This window comes from Macaca fascicularis, chromosome 7 (assembly GCF_037993035.2).
Source record: "Macaca fascicularis isolate 582-1 chromosome 7, T2T-MFA8v1.1".
Lineage (NCBI taxonomy): Eukaryota > Metazoa > Chordata > Mammalia > Primates > Cercopithecidae > Macaca > Macaca fascicularis.
Window position 1 is genome coordinate 18828582 of NC_088381.1, and position 23295 is coordinate 18851876.

The 23295-nt window shown below is 39.1% G+C and overlaps 1 protein-coding gene across 9 annotated transcripts in view; it reads right to left on the minus strand.

Moving 5' to 3' along the window:
* TMEM87A (transmembrane protein 87A) overlaps positions 1 to 23295 on the minus strand; it is a 62551-nt gene that overhangs the window by 34560 nt on the left and 4696 nt on the right. For all 9 annotated transcript variants that reach the window (XM_073995612.1, XM_073995611.1, XM_065547297.1 and 6 more), the window contains 5 exons: positions 22842 to 22927; positions 18749 to 18862; positions 15837 to 15890; positions 15600 to 15644; positions 41 to 158 (listed from right to left, as the gene is read on the minus strand). In XM_073995612.1, coding sequence (XP_073851713.1) covers positions 41 to 158; positions 15600 to 15644; positions 15837 to 15890; positions 18749 to 18862; positions 22842 to 22927 — 417 coding nt within the window. The remainder of the gene's footprint in view (positions 1 to 40; positions 159 to 15599; positions 15645 to 15836; positions 15891 to 18748; positions 18863 to 22841; positions 22928 to 23295) is intronic.

The following is a 23295-nucleotide window of genomic DNA, read 5'->3' on the forward strand; positions in this document are numbered from 1 at the left end:
ATAACATAACCATTAAAAAAAAAACAAACACTGAACTTACTGGTAAAAAGATTACTCAGTGAATTTTCTTTTGATGATTCCTTTGAGGATGAAATGCCAATATGTACAATAAAAATGTATGGTGCATCTTGCCAAGTTTGCAATGGTTCATGCATTGCCTAGAGAGGGAAAAGGGCAACACATCTGTAAATCTTAAGAATTAAGAGCACAAATTAATAATACAATATGCAAATTTTGCTCCAGAATGTGCCCAGAAATATGATAAAGTCTTTCTCTTTCATTCATTGAAACAATAGGCACAACAAACCAAACAAGCCTAAAGTAGGCTAGATTATGAAGACTACATAAAGTAGGCTAGATTATGAATACCGCATAAAGTAGGCTAGATTATGAATAATACTGCATAAAGTAGGCTAGATTATGCATACTGCATAAAGTAGGCTAGATTATGCATACTGCATAAAGTAGGCTAGATTATGAATAATACATAAAGTAGGCTGGATTATGAATACTGCATAAAGTAGGCTAGATTATGAATAATACTGCATAAAGTAGGCTGGATTATGAATACTGCATAAAGTAGGCTAGATTATGAATTACTAAAAGGCAAGATACCACAAGTCTTGTACACAAAAATCACATTTAAGGTATTTTTTTAACGAGGAAAACCCCAACTAAAATCACTAAATTTAATCTTTGTTTAACTAAGCCATAGTAGGATACTAGTTTGTGTTTTATGCAGACATTACAAAGGAATTTAAATAAAGAATTATTTAAATCACCTTAAACAAAAATTAATGATGGTATCAGTAAAATGAATTCTAATCGCCAATTCCTGAATAATTCCCTTTGTTCAACATGCTTCCCAAGAATATCAGAATTTCTGCTGACACGGTCTCACATTTATACCGAAATTCAACCTTGGGCTAGTCTATGTGGTAAGCAAGAGTCACTACCCCTCAAAGTCAAAGAAGACAAATTAACAGTGTCCAAGTCCTTGACTTTGAGGGGTAGTGACTCTTGCTTTCCACATAGACTAGAGTCTTCACAAACAGAAGACTAAGATATAATGATAAAGATGAACACAGAAAATAACTGGTTTCTTCTTCCTTGGAATTGCAATTTATTACCACCTGGTCTTAAAAGGAGAAACGTTTAGCCAGAGATCTCTGGGTAAGCTTCTATGATCTGCAAACCCCTCAAAACGAATAGCTGGTTTTGTATGTTTATGCATTTTCCTTTGGAGCCACAGTTCTCAAATGGTTAAAATACCCTACAACCAAGAAAAGGCTAACATAGTTCAAAAATTATATTCCATGAAAAAAATCCACGTCAAACAAAGAAGACTAAACAATTCTCCAGATTATCTATTTACTAGGTTATCTTAGTAAAACATAAGAACATAAATGCCTTCCTAATCATACCTTGATTTATCCCCACCTACTAGTCTCTGATGAGACTCAGGACCAATTTGTGAGAAAACTTTACAGTTTCAAAGTTATGGGTAATACATGTCTGATTAGCCATAATTACAGAACTTTTCCTGAACTTACTCATCAGCCTATAAAACGCTGGTGTAATAACCTGCTCTATTAATCATATATGTCTATAAACCACCTTTTACAAATTCCAAAATAAATTGATCAATTCTCATATTCCAGAATTTGAGAAAGTTTACATTTAACTCTGGAATGCAGAGATTCTGACCCTGTAAAAAATAACATTGATATGCCAGATAACTCTGTTAAGCATCTGACATTACTTTTTTTTTTTTTTTTTGAGGCAGAGTCTCGCTCCATTGCCCAGGCTGGAGTACAGCAATGCGATCTTGGCTCACTGTGACCTCCACCTCCCGGGTTCTAGAATTCTCCTGCCTCAGCCTCGCAAGTAGCTGGGATTACAGGCACATGACACCACACCAGGCTAATTTAATTTTTTTTTTTTTTTTTGTATTTTTGGTAGACATGGGGTTTCGCCATGTTGGCCAGCCTGGTCTCGAACTCTTGACCTCAGGTGATCCACCACCTTGCCCTCCCTAAGTGCTGGGATTAAGGTGTGAGCCACTGTGCCCGGCCCATTTATTACATTTTTAAATCCTCAAAGCAGCCCTATCAGATAGGTATTATTATTAACTCCTTTGTAAACTAAATTTTACATAAAATTCACAATTTTAATGTGTATAAATCAGTGATATGTGGTAGAAGCACAATGATGTGCAAATATCACCTCTATCTAGTTCTAAAACATTTTCATCAACCGAAAAGGAGACCCTGAATTCATTAAGCAGGTAGCTCCCCATTTCTTCCTCCTCTCACTTATTTACCTCCTGTCTCCATGGACTCATCTATTACGGTCATTTCATATAAATGTGTCCGGCTTCTCTCACTTAACATGTTTTCAGGGTTCATCTATATTGTTGTATGTATCAGTACGTCATTCTTTTTTTTTTTTTTTTTGAGTTGAAGGAATTGGCAAATGTTTATTTTATTGATCATGGTTGTTTTCTAAGTACTGAGACCCAAGTTGTTGCTGTTGTTTTTATTATAGTTTAAATTCTAGGGTACGTGTGCACAAAGTGCAGGTTTGCTACATATGTATACATGTACCATGTTGGTTTGCTGCACCCATTGACTCATCATTTATATTAGTTATTTCTCCTAATGCAATCCCTCCCCCATTCCCCCACCCGACGACAGGCCCCAGTGTGTGATGTTCCCCGCCCTGTGTCCAAGTATTCTCACTGTTCAGTTCCCACCTATGAATGACAACATGCGGTATCTGGTTTTCTGTCCTTGTGATAGTTTGCTCAGAATGATGGTTTCCAGCTTCATCCATGTCCCTACAAAGGACACAAGCTCATCCTTTTTTATGGCTGCATAGTATTCCATGATGTATATGTGCCACATTTTCTTAATCCAGTCTCTCATTGATGGACATTTGGGTTGGTTCCTAGTCTTCGCTATTGTGAATAGTGTCGCAATAAACATAAGTGTGCATGTGTCTTTATAGCAGCATGATTTATAACTCTTTGGGTATATACCCAGTAATGGGATGGCTGGGTCAAATGGTATTTCTAGCTCTAGATCCTTGAGGAATCGCCACATTGTCTTCCACAATGGTTGAACTAGTTTACACTACCACCAACAGTGTAAAAGTGTTCCTATTTCTCCACTTCCTCTCCAGCATCTGTTGTTTCCTGACTTTTCAATGATCACCATTCTAACTGGTGTGAGATGGTATTACACTGTGGTTTTGATTTGCATTTCTCTGATGACCAGTGATGATGAGCATTTTTTCATGTGTCTGTTGGCTGCATAAATGTCTTCTTTTGAAAAGTGTCTGTTCATATCCTTTGCCCACTTTTTGATGGGGTTGATTTTTTCGTGTAAATTTGAGTTCTTTGTAGATTCTGGATATTAGCCCTTGGTCAGATGGGTAGATTGCAAAAATTTTCTCCTATTCTGCAGGTTGCCTGTTCACTCTGATGGCAGTTTCTTTTGTTGTGCAGAAGCTCGTTAGTTTAATTAGATCAGATTTATCTATTTTGGCTTTTGTTGCCATTGGTTTTGGTGTTTTAGTTATTAAGTCCTTGTCCATGCCTCTGTCCTGAATGGTATTGCCTAGGTTTTCTTCTAGGGTTTTTATGGTTTTAGGTCACACATTTAAGTCTTTAATCCATCTTGAATTAATTTTTGTATAAGGTGTAAGGAAGGGATCCAGTTTCAGCTTTCTACATATGGATAGCCAGTTTTCCCAGCACCATTTATTATATAGGGAATCCTTTCCCCACTTCTTGTTTTTGTCAGGTTTGTCAAAGATCAGATGGTTGTAGATGTGTGGTGTTATTTCTGTGCCCTCTGTTCTGTTCAATTGGTTTATATGTCTGTTTTGGTACCAGCACCATGCTGTTTGGTTACTGTAGCCTTGTAGTATAGTTTGAAGTCAGGCAGCGTGATGCCTCCAGCTTTGTTCTTTATGTTTAGGATTGTCTTGGCAATGTGGGCTCTTTTTTGGTTCCATATGAACTTTAAAGTATTTTTCCAATTCTGTGAAGAAAGTCATTGGTAGCTTGATGGGGATGGCATTGAATCTGTAAATTACCTTGGGCAGTATGGCCATTTTCACGATATTGATCTTGAGATTCATTTTGTTATTTACCCAGCAGTCATTCAGAAGCAGGTTGTTCAGTTTCCATATAGTTGCGCAGTTTTGAGTGGGTTTCTTAATCCTGAGTTCTAATTTGATTGCACTGTGGTCTGAGAGACTGTTTGTTGTGACTTCTGTTCTTTTACATTTGTCGATGAGTGCTTTCCTTCCAACTCTGTGGTCAATTTTGGAATAAGTGTGATGTGGTGCTGAGTAGAATGTACATTCTGTTTATTTGGGGTGGAGAGTTCTGTAGATGTCTATTAGGTCTGCTTGGTGCAGAGCTGAGTTCAAGTCCTGGATATCCTTGATAACTTTGTCCCATTGATCTGACAGTGGGGTGTTAAAGTCTCCCATTATTATTGTGTGGGAGTCTAAGTCTCTTTCTAGGTCTCTAAGGACTTGCTTTATTAATCTGGGTGTTCCTGTATCAGGTACATATATATTTAGGATAGTTAGCTCTTCTTGTTGAATTGACCCCTTTACCGTTATGTAGTGGCCTTGTCTCTTTTGATCTTTGTTGGTTTAAAGTCTGTTTTATCAGAGACTAGGATTGCAACCTCTGCTTTTTTTTTTTTTTTTGCTTTCCCTTTGCTTGGTAGATCTTCCTCCATCCCTTTATTTTGAACCTATGTGGGTCTCTGCACGTGAGATGGGTCTACTGAATACAGCACACTGATGGGTCCTGACTCTTTATCCAATTTGCCAGTCTTGTCTTTTAATTGGGGCATTGAGCCCGTCTACATTTAAGGTTAATATTGTTATGTGTGAATTTGATTCTGTCATTATGATACTAGCTGCTTATTTTGCCCATTAGTTAATGTAGTTTCTTCCTAGCATCGATGGTCTTTACAATTTGGCATGTTTTTGCAGTGGCTGGTACCAGTTGTTCCTTTCCACGTTTAGTGCTTCCTTCAGGGGCTCTTGTAAGGCAGGCCTGGTGGTGACAAATCTCTCAGCATTTGCTTGCCTGTAAAGGATTTTATTTCTCCTTTGCTTATGAAGCTTAGTTTGGCTGGATATGAAATTCTGGGTTGAAAATTCTTTAAGAATGTTGAATATTGGCCCCCACTCTCTTCTGGCTTGTAGAGTTTCTGCCGAGAGATCTGCTGTTTGTCTGATGGCCTTCCCTTTGTGGGCAACCCGACCTTTCTGTCTGGCTGCCCTTAACAGTTAATTTTTTTCTTTCATTTCAATCTTGGTGAATCTGACAATTATGTGTCTTTGGGTTACTCTTCTCAAGGAGTATCTTTGTGGCATTCTCTGTATTTCCTGAATCTGAATGTTGGCCTGCCTTGCTAGGTTGGGGAAGTTCTCCTAGATAATATCCTGAAGAGTGTTTTCCAAGTTGGTTCCATTCTCCCCGTCACTTTCAGGTACACCAATCAGATGTAGATTTGCTCTTTTTTCACACAGTCCCATACTTCTTGGAGGCTTTGTTCATTTCTTTTTACTCTTTTTTCTCTAAAGTTCTCTTCTTGCTTCATTTCATTCATTTGATTTTCAATCACTGATACCCTTTCTTCCAGCTGATCAAATTGGCTACTGAAGCTTGTGCATGCGTCACGTAGTTCTCGTGCCATGGTTTTCAGCTCCATCAGGTCATTTAAGGTCTTCTCTACACTGTTTATTCTAGTCATTCGTCTAATCTTTTTTCAAGGTTTTTAGCTTCCTTGCAATGGGATCGAACATCCTTCTTTAGCTTGGAGAGGTTTGTTATTACTGACCTTCTGAAGCCTACTTCTGTCAACTCGTCAAATTCATTCTTTGTCCAGCTTTGTTCCGTTGCTGGCGAGGAGCTGCGAGCCTTTGGAGAAGAGGTGCTCTGGTTTTGAGAATTTTCAGCTTTTCTGCTCTGGTTTCTCCCCATCTTTCTGGTTTTATCTACCTTTGATCTTTGATGTTGGTGACCTACAGATGGGGTTTTGGTGTGGATGTCCTTTTTGTTGATGTTGATACTATTCCTTTCTGTTTGTTAGTTTTCCTTCTAAGAGTCAGGTCCCTCAGCTGCAGGTCTGTTGGAGTTTGCTGGAGGTCCACTCCACACCGTTTGCCTGGTTATCACCAGCGGAGGCTGCAGAACAGTAAATGTTGCTGCCTGATCCTTCCTCTGGAAGCTTCGTCTCAGAGGAGTACCTGGCTGTATGAAGCATCAGCTGGCCCCTATTGGGATGTGTCTCCCAGTCAGGCAACACGGGGGTCAGGGACCCACTTCAGGAAGCAGTCTGTCCATTCTCAGAGCTCAAACACTGTGCTGGGAGAACCACTGCTCTCTTCAGAGCTGTCAGACAGGGATGTTTAAATCTTCAGAAGTTTCTGCTGCCTTTTGTTCAGCTATGCCCTGTCCCCAGAGCTGGAGTCTACAGAGGCAGGCAGGCCTCGCTGAGCTGTGGTGGGCTCCACCCAATGTGAACTTCCTGGCCGCTTTACCTACTCAAGCCTCAGCAATGGCGACGCCCCTTCCCCAGCCGGGCTGCCACTTCACAGTTCTATTTGGGACTGCTGCGCTAGCAGTGAGCAAGGCTCCGTGGGTGTGGGACCCGCTGAGCCAGGTGCGGTATATAATCTCCTGGTGTGCCCTTTGCTAAGACCATTGGAAAAGTGCAGTATTAAGGCGGAAGTGTCCCAATTTTCCTGGTACAGTCTATCACGGCTTCCCTTGGCTAGGAAAGGGATATCCCTGACCTCTTGCACTTCCCGGGTGAGGCGATGCCCCGCCCTGCTTTGGCTTGCCCTCCGTGGGCTGCACCCACTATCCAACCAGTCCCAGTGAGATGAACCAGGTATCTCAGGTGGAAATGCAGAAATCACCCATCTTCTGTGTCAATCACGCTGGGAGCTGCAGACAGAGCTGTTCCTATTCGGCCATCTTGGAATCCAGCTTCCATTCATTTTTATAGATGAATGATATTCCATTTTATGGACATAAAACATTTTACTTTTTCATTCCTGGTTGTAGTTTGAGATCTGTGAGCTTCTCAATTTTTCTGAAATTCATAATTTCATCAAATTTAGGAAGTTGCTGGGCATTATTCCTTCAAATATTCTTTCCATACCTTTCTCTCTCTCTTCTCCCTCTGATGAATTCCTACTATGTGGATGTTGATACACTTAAGGGTGTCCCATAGGTCTCTCAGGCTCATCTTCATTCTTTTTATCATTTTTATCTCTATGTTCTCCTGGTTTCCTTTAGGTTCTTCATCCATGGTTTTTTTTATTTTTAGCTCTTTGAGCATATTTAAGACAGTTCATTTAAAATCTTTGGTCTGGTGAGTCTAATGCTGAGGCTTCCTCTTCGAAGCATGTATACTTTTTTAATCCTGTAAATATGCCATACTTTGTTTATATGGATGCCTCATAATTTTCCACTGAAAACTAAATGTTATAAAGTGACAACTCTGGAAACCACAATCTGCCCCCTCCTTGGGGTTTGTTAGCTGGTAATAATATGGGTTGTCTCTTTTACTTAGTAACTTTTCTAAACCATTTTTTAAAAGTCTGCATTCTTAGACCTGTGTGGCTACTGGAATCTATATTCCTTTAGCTTAGCAGTCAGCTAGTGTTTTGACAAAGATTTCTTAAACACCAGGAGCCAAAGACAAAAAAGAACAGAATATTCTCCCAGTCTTTGCACCCTGGGGCAATCCTTCAATGCTTAGCTGGGCCAATTAAAGCTGTTCCTTAGTCTTCACTTTTTGCTTGTACAGAGCCTGAAGGTTAGCCAGAATGAAAGCTTAAGGTCATCTAAGGTCTTTTCTGATCATATGTCCAGTCGTGAGAATATACATGGCTTTCTTCATACCTCAATATACACAGAAGCTTTAAAAAGCCTTGTTCTTCCACAAATCTCCTTCCTGGACCCTTTCCTTCTCATGCTTGACAGTCTCTCTATTGCTTATCCCCACTGTTATCCCCTTCCCTATGTACACAATACTTCTGCCTTCAAATGCTTTTGGCAAACACAACCCAGGAAGCCACTCCAGCCCTGGGAACACTCTAAATTGGGGAAAACAGAGGCAAGTCCTTGCACGGGTCCTTCAGGGAGCCTCCAGACAGGTGAAAACACACAATGGCAAGTCTTTAAGAAAAAGGTCTGTATTAGTTCCCCTGGCACTAGTGACTTGCACCATGACTGTGGGTTGCCATCTTCCTGCCTCTGAACTGGGAAGGAGGGTATGGTAAACAAATTACAATATCACAGAACTTTCTTAATGTAATGTAGCAGCTTCTTTGTTGAACTTTTTCCTTATTTAAGTTTTGGCTCGATTTCAAAGTTCTGTGAAAGTTGCATGTGACAGTTTTCATCAGTTTACTAGTTGCTTTTGTGGAAGCATGGAGACCTGGACTTCGCTACTCGACAATTCTTGGTAATATCATTCTTATTAGCTCCATTTTATTATGTAAGAAACTGAAGCACAATAACATTTCCAAGGGAAATATTAAGTTATGAAGTTGGGATTTCAAAATCTAGGACACCTGACCCCAGAGCCTGGGCTCTTAACTACCATCTCAACTATTAATTATTTTGTTCTCCAAAACAGAACTATTTTTTTCTTTATTTCCCTTTTTCACAGTCTACCGCTAGCTTGTGAACAGAATTATTTTTAAAGCACTGTCTTCATGGTATGATCTCAAAATTGTAAGTGCCCTTCAACAGAACTTTTTAACCCCATGAGTAAGGTAATTAAAGCTACAAGTGACAATCCATTATTGATGCTGTCAGACAGACAGACTACAAGAGTAGTTTTGTTGCCAGAACATGCTATTTTTGATTAAGCACTGCGTTGTCAAAATTGCAATGGTTACAAAACTAAACATACTCTTACCATACAATCTAGCAATCATGCTCCTTGATAGTTACCCAGATGAGTTGAAAACTTACGTCCACATAAAACCCTGGACACAAATGTTTACAACAGCTTTATCTATAATTGTTATAATTTGAAAGCAATCAAGATGTCCTTCAATAGATGAATGGATAAACTGTGATATATCCAAACAACGGAATATGATTCAGCACTAAAAGGAAATGAACTATCAAGCCACCAGAAGACATGGAGGAACCTTAAATGCATATTACTAAGTGAACGAAGCCAATCTAAAAAGGTCACATATTTGTACAACTCCAACTAGATGACATTCTGGAAAAGGCAAAACTATGAAGACGGTAAAAAGATCAGTGATTGCCAGTTCAAGGCGAAAGGAGAGACCAACAGGCAGAGCCCAGAGGATTTTTAGGCACTGAACCTATTCTGTATGATACTACAAAGGTGAAGATGTCTTTACACATTTATCAAAATTCATACAATGTACAATGCAGAGTGAACCTTAATGTAAACTACAGACTTTGGTTGATAATGACATGTCAACATGGTTCATCAATTATAACTGTGTGCCACAGTGGCGCAGTATGTTGATGACGGGGGAGGCTAAGTGTACAGGTATAGACAGGGCATGTGGGACCACTCCTTTTTTTTTTTTTGAGACAGAGTGTTGCTTTATTGCTTAGACTAGAGTACAGTGGCATGATCATGGCTCACTGCAGCCTTGAACTCCTGGGCTTAAGTGACCCTCCCACTTCAGCCTCCCTTGTAGCTGTGACTATAGGCATGCACAACCATGCTGGGTAATTTGGGTTTTGTTTGTTTTTAAGACGGAGTTTTGCTCTTGTCGCCCAGGCTGGAGTGCAATGGTGCGATCTTGGCTCACCACAAACTCCGCCTCCCAGGTTCAAGTTATTCTCCTGCCTCAGCCTCCCAAGTAGCTGAGATTACAGGCATACGCCACCACGCCCAGCTAATTTTATATTTTTAGTAGAGACGGGTTTCTCCATGTTGGTCAGATCGGTCTCAAACTCCCGACCTCAGGTGATCTGTCTGCCTGGGCCTCCCAAAGTGCTGGGATTACAGACATGAGCCACTGTACCCAGCCAACTTTTGCTTTTTGTAGAGATAGGGTCTCAATGTTTTCCAGGCTGCTCTTGAACTCCTGGGTTCAAGTGATCCTCCCACCTTGGCCTCCCAAAGGGCGTAAGCCACTGCACTGGCCTCTCTGTACCTTTTATTCAATTCTGTTGTGAACCTAAAACTGCTCTAAACAATAAACTCTATTAATTTTTTTTAAATTGTAATGTTAAATGTATCACATTATTGCTTAAATCCAAAACAACTGAGTTAATCAAAATATTAAAGTGTTCTCTTTTATCATTCTTTCCTTAGAAGAAGGGACATGCAGAGGACCTTTCTTCCATAAACATATAGGTTTTTTTTTTCTTTAGATGGAGTCTTGGTCTGTTGCCCAGGCTGGAGTGCAGTGGAACGATCTCGGCTCAATGTAATCTCCGCCTCCTGGGTTTAGGCAATTCTCCCACCTCAGCCTCCCACATAGCTGGGATTACAGGCGTGCGCCACCACGCCTAGTTAATTTTCCTTTTTTTTTTTTTTGTATTTTTAGTAGAGATGCAGTTTCACCACGTTGGCCAGGCTGACCTTGAACTCCTGACATCAGGTGATCCACCCACCTTGGCCTCCCAAAGTGCTGGGATCACAGGTGTCAGCCACTACACCCGGCCCATAAACATATATATTTAATCAGAGCTTTAATGAAATAGGATGGAGGTACTGAATTTGTGAGTATCCTTTTTGTTTTTTTGAGACAGAGTCTCATTTTATCACTCAGGCTGGAGTGCAGTGGTGCAATCATAGATCACTACAACCTGTGCCTTTTGGGCTCAAGTGATTCTCAGGCCTCAAGCACTCAAGTAGCTAGGATTACAGATGTACCCCACCACACCAAGCTAATTTTTGCATTTTTAGTAGAGACAGGGTTTTGCCATGTTGACAGGACTGGTCTCAAACCCTGGCTTTAAGTGATCCACCCACTTTGGGCCTCAAAAATGCGGAGATTACCATTGAACCCAGCCTGTGAATATCCTTTAAATAGGATTATAAGGTATTTGCCTTGGACCAAATTTTCAGGAAGAAAGATCAAAAGATAGTTAATTCTTTCATTTCTTTTGACTATATTTTGACTAAGTATTCCTAAATATTACTTGTGGTATTCAACAGGGTCACCTTTCAGCCAGTTCTAATCACTGTAACAAGACTGAAGCCTTGACTAGAACTCAAAGTATGCTGTGCACAGAAGACAAATGAAGAAAGCACAAGAGCCAATATCCATATAAATGAATGTTCACCTTCAACAATAATTTTTTTGTTGTTGTTTTTGTTTTTGAGACAAGGTATGGCTCTATTGCCTAGAGTGAAGTGGTGTGATCTTGGCTCACTGCAATCTCTGCCTCCCAGGCTCAAGCCATCCTCCCACATCAGTCACCCAAGTAGCTGGGACTACAGGCGCACGTGCCATCTTCTGGCTAATTTTTCCATCATTTTTTGTAGAGACAAGGTTTCACCATATTGCCCAGGCTGGTCTTAAACTCATGAGCTCAAGTGATCCGCCTGCTGTGGCCTTCCAACGTGCTGGGGTTATAGGCGTGAGCCACAGCGCCTGGCTTAACAATAATTTTTAAAATATAATTTACAACAACAAATTATTGCTTAACTAGACAAACTGCATAAAATCTATTTTAAATGACAGCCATTGTTTTTGTGAGGAAAGATGGAAACTCACTGCTATGGTTTAGATATCTGTCCTCCCAAATTTCGTATTGAAATTTGATCCCCAGTGTTGGAGGTGAAATCTAGAGAGAGGTGTTTGGGTCACGGAGCCAATCCCTAACGAATGGCTTGGTGCCACTGTCCTTTCAGTAATGACTTCTCCCTCTATTGCTTCCTTGATTATTAAAAAAGAGTCCACTACGTCCTCTCCTCCTCCTCCCTCTTTCCTTCTTCCTCCCTTGCCATGTGATCTGCACACACAGACTCCCCTTCACCTCCCACCATGAGTGGAAGCAGCCTCAAGCCCTCACTAGAAACAGATGCCGGCCCCATGCTTCTTTCATAGCCCACAGAACAGTGAGCCAAATAAACCTCTTTTTTTTAATAAATTACCCAGCTCCAGGTGTCCTTCCATAGCAACATAAACAAACTAAGACACTCTCACTTTCTTGGGGCCATAAATTGCTATGAAAAAGAGGTTTAAACTGTGCATACATGTGGATCTAGCAATTCTACCTCCAGGAATTTAGCCTAAAGATTATAAATGTACACAGAGATACAGCTACACATTATGAACATGACTTTATCCATAATAGGGAAAATTTGGAAACAACCCAAATATTCATCAATTGGGAGTTAATTATTAAAATCATAATAAAATGGAACAATAAGCAGCCATGAAAAGGTGAAGTAGTATTCAATGTACCAATTTGGTAGTAAAAATAAAAAATTATACAACGGTGTCTAATATGATCTTATTTTGGTTAATATGCATGTGCTCTGTGTAATCACACCAAACGCAAACTATTAGAACATAAAATTACAAAGGATTTTTACTTTTAAGTTATAGAATTAAAAACTTATCCCAATATACAATTCTTCAGAGATGAGAAAATAAAGACTTAAAAGCAAATGTAGTTAAAATATTAATCACAACACTGCATAAAATTCCAAGATAATGAAACTCATAAATGTTCAAGAATAGAGAATTGAACAAATTGCAATGTACTCATACAATAAGACACTACACAAGCATTTAAGTAACAATGTAATACAATATTTACCAAACTGAAGAGATGTCCATGTTATATTGCTAAGCTACAAAAAAAGTCATATAATACATACTATAAGATCCCCTTTTTAAAATAAATATCAACATGCCCATATACAAAAGACTAGGAAAATAAATACATCACTGCATGGTATTATAGATTACTACTTTCTTCTTTTCATTCATTTCGTCTCCATTTTCACAGTGAATATATGCCTATTAGTAAGAGAAAATCCAATGAATATCTTTTTTCTTTTTTTTTTTTTTTGAGATGCAATCTCACTGGTCACCCAGACTGGAGTGCAGGAGCGTGATCTCAGCTCACAGCAACCTCCACCTCCCACGTTCAAGTGATTCTCCTGCCTCAGCCTCCCGAGTTGCTTGGATTACAGGTGCCTGCCACCATGACCAACTAATTTTTGTATTTTTAGTAAAGACAAAGTTTCACCACATTGGCCAGGCTGGTCTCAAACTCCCCACCTCAAGTGATCTGCCCACCTTGGCCTCCCAAAGTGTTGGCATTATAGGCGTGAGCCACTGCACCCAGTCCTAACGGCTATCTTTTGTTTAAAAAAATTAACAAAGATTGTCATGCCTAACCTACTTTCAGTTAAAATTCTGTATAAATAAAACTGGGGTTTGGGTAGTGAGAATACTTTCAGAATGGCAGAATAAGAAACTCTGAAAATCTACTCATCTATAAAAGCAACAAAAACACTGGCAAAAACTATCATAATCAACTTTTGGAACTTTGGAAATTAATTAAAGTCTTTCAACAATACAAGAAATGCTTCTTCGAGAAAGGCAACTGAATCTAGGAAAGAAAAGTAAGCTTGAGATGTCTGTGTTCACCGTAATCCCATCCCTGTCTCTCAAGTTCCTTAAAACCAAAGTCGCTGAAACCGTTAACAGCTGAGAAAAACAACAGCTTAGCAGCCACTGGGCAAAGGGGACAGGGGAAGGGAACATAGAGTTTCACTCTGTTGCCTAGGCTGGAGTGCAGTGGTGTGATCTCAGCTCACTGCAGCCTCCACTTTCTGGGTTCAAGTGATTCTCCTGCTTCAGCCTCCCAAGTAGCTGGGATTACAGGTGTGCACCACCATGCCTGCCTAATTTTTGTATTTTTGGCAGAGACAAGTTTCACCATGTTGGCCAGGCTGGTGTCAAACTCCTGGCCTCAAGTGATCTGCTCACGTAGGCCTCCGAAAGGAAAAAACAAATTTGGAGGTCCCTGAAAGACTGATCACCTGAGCTGTCAGGCAAATTGCTGAAAAGCTCCATTCTCAGGGCTTGTCTTTATCTGACCTGACTCAGAGATCACCTAGTGTCAACAGCCCTGTACTCAAAGCATTTGCCAAACACACTGAATAGCAATCCTTCAAGATCACAGCTGCCTGAGGTGACATTACCAACCGGGGCTACTAAGAGGCTGATCGGAAACTTAAAAGGAAAAACTGGAGAATGGGATGTCCACAGGGACTTTGGAAAGCTCCAAAATATTCCTGGAAATCTAGAAGGCCATACGCCCAGGGCTGTGCACAGGTCCAGGAGAGACCTGAGAAGGCCCTAATCACTCGCTGGCTGATCTTAAGGCTCTGTGCAAGCAGGAAGTAAAAGTTAAGACAAAGTGGAAACTGTGAAAGAGGCCAGACACAAGGCCACGTATTATATGATTTCAGTTATATAAAATGTCCAGAAAAGGCAAATACAGAGACAGAAAATAGATTACTGATTGTCAGAGGCTGGGGGCAGGAAAAATGGGGAGTGACTGATAATGAGTATGGGGCTACTTTTGGGGACGATGAACAATTCTGGAACTAGACTTTGAGTGGTGCTTGCACAACTTGAGAATACTAAAAACCACTAAATTATATGCTTTAATATAATAACTTTAACAATAACTTTTAGGCTGGGCGCAGTGGCTCACACCTATAATCCCAGCACTTTGGGAAGCTGAAGTGAGATGATTACTTGAGCCTAGGAGTTCCATACCAGCCTGGGCAACATGGTGAGACCCAATCTCTACAAAATATTTTTAAAAATTAGCCAGGCATGGCGGTATGTGCCTGTGGTCCCAGTTACTTGGGAGTCTGAGGCAGGAGGATCACTTGAGCCCAGGAGGTCAAGGCAGCAGGGAGCCATGTTCACACCACTGTTCTTCAGCATGGGCAAGAGTGAGCGCTTGTCTCAAAAAACAAAACAAAACAAAACTTCTGTCATATGTATACTATACCTTCATAAGGTTATAAAATTAAAAACTTTAATCAGCCTTATAAAAACCGTAATCCCACATTGATAGCTGTCATCCTTCCTCTAAATTTTTAACTGGTCATGTTTTGAGGGATTAGTTATTATGAATTTTTAAATAGTATCCATACAATGCATATTTATGAAAACTTAAGGCATATTTACAGTTTTAGACCTTATTTCAATTTTCCAAACTCTCTTTCAATTATATTTTATCACAGATAATTTTAGATGAAGTTTAAGAGTTCTTATTTTTAATAAGTTTCTTCCTGTTTACAGATACGTATTGAGGGATAATTATAAAAGCAATACAGGTGTACAGGAGAAAATATAGAAATACAAAAAACACAAAGAAGTAACTAAAAATCACTCATGGTTATCATCCAGAGTTCCAACCATTTTTAAGATTTTGGTCTATAGCTTCCAGACTTAACTTTCTTTTCAAATGTTAGCATCATATGCGAGAACAATTCAAAAATATATGAATATAAGAAAACTAAAATATGTGTTCAATGCCCCAAATCCCCAAATATACTTACAGTTTTGTCTCCAATAAAGGTAAGGTTTGTTCCATTCTCCTTAGCCTTTAAATATTAAAAAATAATAATAATTAATTCAGAACTTCTCGTTTTTAGCTGCCCAAGTTCCTGTAGCCTCTGTCTGAGCCTGCTCCCCAGGTGCAGCGCTCCCTCCCTGGAGATGTAGCGAGCATGGGTGTCTCCTGCACCACCGAAGTTTTTACTGCACTCTCAGAAATATATAATGAAAACAATTACCTCCTGTTTTTCTCCTAAAAGAGGCAGTCGATGCATAAAATCTCCAGAAAAGCTCTATAAAAGAAACACAAAACTAAAAAAATTAAAGGTGTGTAAATACTAGAAGAAAAGTGTAGCTGAAAATACAAAGAAATGGTTAAAACAAAACACCACACCCTAACTAGTAAATATAACAACACAGCATCAGTAGACAAAACATTTCCAATTAACCACAAACAAGTGAATAAAACCCTGCTGGGAACTAGAAAATAGTATCAAACCAAAACGGCCATTCAATTTTTCTATGAGAATAATAAACATTTAAGAATGACAAAGTCTTAGATATAGGATGTATACTTAGGATAGAAGAATCTTAGATCACTTCCCCTCATTTTACAGGTGAGTAAAATGTGGCTCAAAACTACAAAGCTTTAGACAAAGAAATAGGATTTAAACCTAATATTCTTTTTTTTTTTTTTTTCTGAGACGGAGTCTTGCTCTGTCGCTCAGGCTGGAGCGCAGCAGTAGGATCTTGGCTCACTGCAAGCTCCGCCTCCCAGGTTCACGCCATTCTCCTGCCTCAGCCTCCCGAGTAGCTGGGACTACGGGTGCCTGCTACCACGCCCGGCTAATTTTTTTTTGTATTTTTAGTAGAGCCGGGGTTTCACCATGTTAGCCAGGATGGTCTCGATCTCTTGACTTTGTGATCCACCTGCCTCGGCCTCCCAAAGTGCTGGGATTACAGGCGTAAACCACCGCGCCCGGCCTAAACCTAATATTCTTGACACTTAGGTCTGCTGTCCCTTCCACCGCACTACATTTCATGCCTGTAAAAAACTACACTAATTATCTTTCTTACCAATTATCGGTAGATGAGGCATTCTCCTTCCTGAGTAATGAGACTGTGTAATTCAACCTGTTACATTAGAATGGAGGAGGAGAGGAAACCTTACCAATAAGCCAAGACCCTGGAAAGATTATAGCACATCTGAAAGTAGTCAGCCTCAGGCAACCAGAGGCAACAGGTAGCTTTCCATAATCAAATCCAGGAAAGACCAACCAATCCTCCTAGTCTAAGGGATAAATTTGGAAAACCAACAGAAAACATACAAACTACACAACATCACATTGTTTCTAGCTTTCTCTACCATTCTTTCACCATCTTAAAGCTATTTTCTTCTCCCTTCAAGATCATAAAACCTAAGTTATAATAAAAGCTGAACTCTTCCTTCAATTACCAATTACTTCATCTGCTCATCAACTATCAATTTTTTTTTTTTTTTGAGACCAAGTTTCACTCTTGTTGCCCAGGCTGGAGTGCAGTGGCACGATCTCAGCCTTCTGGGTTCAAGTGATTCTCCCACCTCAGCCTCCCGAGTAGCTGGGATTACACGCCCGGATAATTTTTTTTGTATTTTTAGTAGAGACAGGGTTTCACCATGTTGGCCAGGTTGGTCTTGAACTCCTGACCTCAGGTGATCCGCCCACCTCAGCCTCTCAAAGTGATGGGATTACAGGCCTGAGCCACCGTGTCCAGGCTCAATTACAATTCAATGATTAAATTTGTCTTCTTAATAATAAACTTTACTTCCAGTAATTTAACAGTTCAAGGCAAGCTGCTAAATATTCCAAAACGAATTTTAAATATAGTAAGGACAAGTATAGATGATAATTACTATAACTATTTTTAACACATATAAAACTTTTCTATCAAAAAAATTTGTATTAGATTACTATTTCTAAGACAAAATTTCATATCAGAATCCCACTTACATTACATATATGTAAGCGTGAAAAATACATGATTATTCACATCTCCCTCTTTCTACAAAATTAAGGTGTGAAATTGAACTCTAAGATGATGATACCCTTCTGATTTCAGATCTATAGCAGTAAAATTTTAAAGACTTGATTTTTCTAGGAACATATTAACGAGATGAGGAGACCAGAGAATTAAAAATGTGAGGTTTTAAATGTCTATCAACAGATGAATGGAAAAACAAAATGTGGTACATACATACCATAAATCATCATTTAGCCTTAAAAAGGAATGAAATTCTGATAATGCTATAACATGGATGAACCTTAAAAACATTATGCTAAGTGAAAGAAGTCAGACCAAAAAAAAAAAAAAAAAGTTGTATGATTCTATTTATATGAGGTATCTAGAATAGTCAAACTCATGGAAAGTAGAAGAGTGGTTACTGTGGACTTGGGGTTGGAGGGTGGGGAATTTTTGTTTAATAGGTATGCTGTTTTAGTTTGGGATGATAAAAGTACTAGACATGCGGCTCAGCCCGGTGGCTCACAACTGTAATCCCAGCATTTCAGCAGGCTAAGGTGGGTAGATCACTTGAGGTCAAGAGTTCAAGACCAGCCTGGCTAACATGGTGAAATCCTGTCTCTACTGAAAATACAAAAAGAATTAGCCAGGTGTAATGGTGTGAACCTATAGCCCTAGCCACTTGGGAGGCTGAGGCGAAAGAATTGCTTGGACCCCGGACGGAGGTGGAGACTGCAGTGAGCCAAGATTGCGCCACTGCACTCCAGCCTGGGGGACAGAGCGAGACTCTGCCTTGGAAAAAAAAAAAAAGTACTGGAGATATGGAGATGGGTTGATGGCTGCACAGCAATGTGAATATACTTAATGCCACTGTATTATACACTTAGAAATGGTTAAAATGGTAAATTTTATGTAGTGTATATTTTACCACATTAAAAAAAATGGGGGTTTGCTTTTTACACACAAAGGAAAATACAATCTCTCTTTGATGAGTTGAGTATGTAAGTGGCTTACTATGTACCTATCAGAACATGCTTCCACTTACTTCTACCAAAAGAAATACTTGAGGAGTGGGAGAGGATACAGCCAAAAATACAGACATTCCATTTTTTACCTATTCTATTTACCTCCAACCACTTGCAAAGATTACCTGTGTTTTAAAGAGTTCACTGCAGTTTTGGAACAATTTTGATGACGTTTGATATCTCCCAGACAAGCCTCTTTTTTCCTTAAGTTTTTCCAAATACATCTCTACTTCTTCTGCCTGAAAAAAGAGATAATACAGAGTAGTTAATTCACCTTTCAAAAAATAAGATACTAAGAGCACAACAAATAGTTCACCTGTAGTACAAATATAATTTTGAGTTTGCTATTTTAAAAATGAACAGCATCAGATAAAGGCTCCATATAAAAGTATCTAAGAATCGAACACTATTAGACTCAAGGGCATAATTCTAGTCTTGGCTCACAAGGCATAGTTCTACTAACAACTCTGAGTAGACTGGGAAACTGCCAAAGTGTAGAGGGTTTTGTCACATTAAAATATACTTAAAAGAGTTTACTTGACCAAATTAACAACATCAACAAAAAGATAGTCATGCTCATAAACTAAGATAGAGCACAAAATTGCTGCAAGCACAAAAGAAGGACAATCTTTTTTAAAAAATGCAAATAGGGAGATAGAAACAGAATGGAAAAGGTCTGAACAATTCAACTCAGAACTCTATATATTTTTTAAAAAATTTTTACTTTAGGTTCAGGTAGACACATGCAACTTTGTTACACAGGTAATCTCAACTCACAGGGGATTGTTTCACAGATTATTTCATCACCCAGGTACCGCCTAGTACTCAAGAGTTATTTTTTCTGATCCTCTCCCTCCACCCTGAAGTAGGCCCAGTATCTGTCATTCCCCTCTTTGTGACCATGTGTTCTCATCATTCAGCTCCATCTTATAAGTCAAAATGTGATATTTCGGCCGGGCACGGTGGCTCAAGCCTGTAATCCCAGCACTTTGGGAGGCCAAGATGGGTGGATCACGAGGTCAGGAGATCGAGACCATCCTGGCTAACACGGTGAAACCCTGTCTCTACTAAAAAATACAAAAAACTAGCCGGGCGAGGTGGCAGGTGCCTGTAGTCCCAGCTACTCGGGAGGCTGAGGCAGGAGAATGGCGTGAACCCGGGAGGGAGAGCTTGCAGTGAGCTGAGATCCGGCCACTGCACTCCAGCCTGGGCGACAGAGCGAGACTCCGTCTCAAAAAAAAAAAAAAAAAAAAAAACGTGATATTTCGCTTTCTGCTCCTGTGTTAGGTTGCTAAGAATAATGCCCTCCAGCTCCTTCTGTGTTCTCACAAAGGAAATGATCTCTCATTCTTGTTTATGGCTGCATATGTACTGCATTCTTTTTTATGGCTGCATATGTACCACATTTTATTTATCCAGTTTACCACTAATGAGCATTTAGGTTGATTCCATGTCTTTGCTATCGTGAACAGTGCTGCAGTGAACATACGTGTGCATGTGTCTTTACGGCAGAATGATTTATATTACTTTGTATATATACCCAGTAATGGGACTGCTGGGTCAAATGGTAATTCTGTTTTTATCTCTTTGAGGAACTGCCACACTGCTTTCCACAGTGGCTGAACTAATTTACACTCCCACTAACAATGTATATGCATTCCTTTTCCTCCACAACCTTGCCAGCATATATTATCCTTCGACTTTTTAATAATAGCCATTCTGATGTGAGATGGTATCTCATTGTGATTTTGATTTGCATTTCTCTAATAATCAGTGATACAGAGCTGTTTTTTTCATATGCTTGTTAGCTGTATGTATGTCTTCTTTTGAAAAGTGTCTGTTCATGTCCTTTACCCGCTTTTCTATGGGGTTGTTTTTTGCATGTAAATTTGTTTAACTTCCTTATAGAGGCTGGATATTAAATCTTTGTTGGATGCATAGTTTGTAAATATTTTTTCCCATTCTGTAGGTTGTCTGTTTACTTTGTTGATAGTTTCTTTTGCTGTGCAGAGGCTCTTAAGTTTAATTAAATCCCATTTGTCAATTTTTGCTTTTGTTGCAATTGCTTTTGGCATCATCATGAAATCTTTGCCACTTACCATGTCCAGAATGGTATTGCCTAGGTTGTCTTCCAGGGTTTTTATAGTTTTGGTTTTAGATTTAAGTTTTTAATCTATCTTGAGTTGATTTTTGAATATGGTGTGAGCAAGGGATCCAGTTTCAATCTTCTGCATATGGCCAGCACGCTAATGCAACACTATTTACTAAATAGGGAGTCCTTTCCCCATTGCTTGTTTTTGTCAGCTTTGTTAAATGTCAGATGGTTGTAGGTGTGCGGCCTTATTTCTGGGCTCTCTTTTCTGTTCCCCTGGTCTTTGTGTCTGTTTTGGTTACTGTAGCCCTGTAGCATAGTTTGAAGTCAGGTAATGTGATGCTTCCAGCTTTGTTCTTTGAGCAATATATTTTCAGTGCTCAAGTATTCCGGATTACGGCAATTCTCAAAAGTGTGGTCGCTGAACCCTTTCACAAAGTCTAGGTGGTCAAAACTATTTTCATGGCCAGGCATGGTGGTTCACACCTATAATCCCAGCACTTTGGGAGGCTGAGGCAGGTGGTTCACCTGAGGTCAGGAGTTCGAGACCAGCCTGGCCAACATCTTTACTAAAAATACAAAAATTAGCCAGGTGTGGTGGCAGACACCTGTAATCCCAGCCACTCGGGAGGCTGAGGCCAGAGAATCACTTAAACCGGGAGGCAGAGATTGTGGTGAGTCGAGATCACGCCACTGCACTCCAGCCTGGGCGACGGAGTGAGACTTCATCTCAAAAAAAAAAAAAAAAAAAATAGTATGCTATTTGACTCGCAATGATATTACGAAAGCAACAGTGGGGAAAACTGCTGCCCCTTATCAGGAACTAAGGCAATGGCACTTAATTGTACTAGCAATCATATTCTTCACAGTCGCAAACTGGCAGTTCTTAAAAATGCCAGTTTTATGTAAGAATATCCTTGATAAAACAGAAAAATTATTAATGTTATTAAATCTGGACATTTTGAGTACCTGACTTTTTAAATAATCTAGGTGACAAAATGGAAGTATGCAAAATACAATAAATTATTGTCCTGAGATAAAGCACTCTGCAACTGCTTTGACTTGTGAGTTAAACTAATCATTTTTTTCATGAAACACATTTACTTGAAAGAATGACTGAAAAACTACCATTACTCAGATGTGGTTATTTGAGAGATATTTCTCTGGAAATAGGCAATGGAGGCTGTCACCTCAAGGAAGACAACTGACAGTATTCACTGCCAAATAAAATTTGAGATTTCAAGCAAAAACTGGAATTGTGAAGAACTTGTATCTGCTACACTGAATTTAACTCCTTCCAAAACTTAAGAACCTACTGATGAGATGAAGAGGGCAGGGGATAGTTACAAACAATGTAAGTTTTAGCTAAATGTGAAATGAGTTAATATTTAGAAAATGTATATAATTCAGTCAACTACTATTTTCTAAATGACCAATAAATGATGCTACAAGATCACACACAGGTGAAAGATACATTCATAGCAGTGGATTTTTTTTTATCAGAGTACAAAAAAAGTTCACTAATATTTCAGATTCCACATTGCAACTAACCTTTAAAAACTTTCACTTGAGTTTTCATACAGAATCAAAAAAGAATATCCTCAGTTATCTGAAAAGGCCATTAAAATACCATTCCTTTTCCCAACTCTATATCTCCATGAGGTCATTATTTTCTACATGTACTTAAATCAAATTATTGCAACAGGCTGACTGAAGAAGGGAATATAAGAATCCAGTGATCTTCTGTTATCCCAGATAGTAAACAAACTTAAAAAAATACGAAACAATCGTACTCTTTTATGTAGTTTTCTTGGAAAAACAGTTATTTATATTAACATGTAATAAGTTTATTATTGCTACTTTAAAATTAATAAACATTTCTATATTTTCTGTTGTAATTTCTAATAGCATAAAGGCTTTCTGGAGTCTGCAATAATTTTTACAAATATAAAAGTTCTGAAACTAAAAAGTTTGAGAATTGATGGTCTGCAAATTGGGAAGCATGTGTTCTAGTTTCAGCTCTCCTCCTCCATAGCTACATGATACTCTTTCCTCCATGAAATCAAGAGACTGGAACCAGATAATCACTAAGGTCCAAGAAAAGTCTACAATTTTATGTTCGTTACCTTGAAGTTGTAGATTTCATTGTAACAATCAGCACTTTTCAGATACCAGGTTATATTCAAAGACAGGTCACAAGGTTCTCCATCAACTATAAAAGAATAAATTTTTGTTAACAAAAGATAATTCCCGAAAAAAGCATTTTTCCTAAACTGTTAACCTGCCTCCTATTTATTTCCTACCCTAAACTGAGATACTCAAAGACAATCCTTTCTCCAAACATAAGGTATTGAAATAATATAGCAAAAAAAGCTGGATATTAAGATAAAAGTATTGTTGTTCATAGAAAAATAGCAGGTAGGCAGTTTTTAACCTCTTGAAACTGTGGATCTATTTTTATGCCATAAAGTCCTAACTTCTGGATCTCTATTGGGAAAAACCTGGGAGTGATAAAGCAGTCCTAAATTAAAGCCAGTCTTCTATTATTTAAGTTGAGCGGGCTAGGTGCAGTAGCTCACA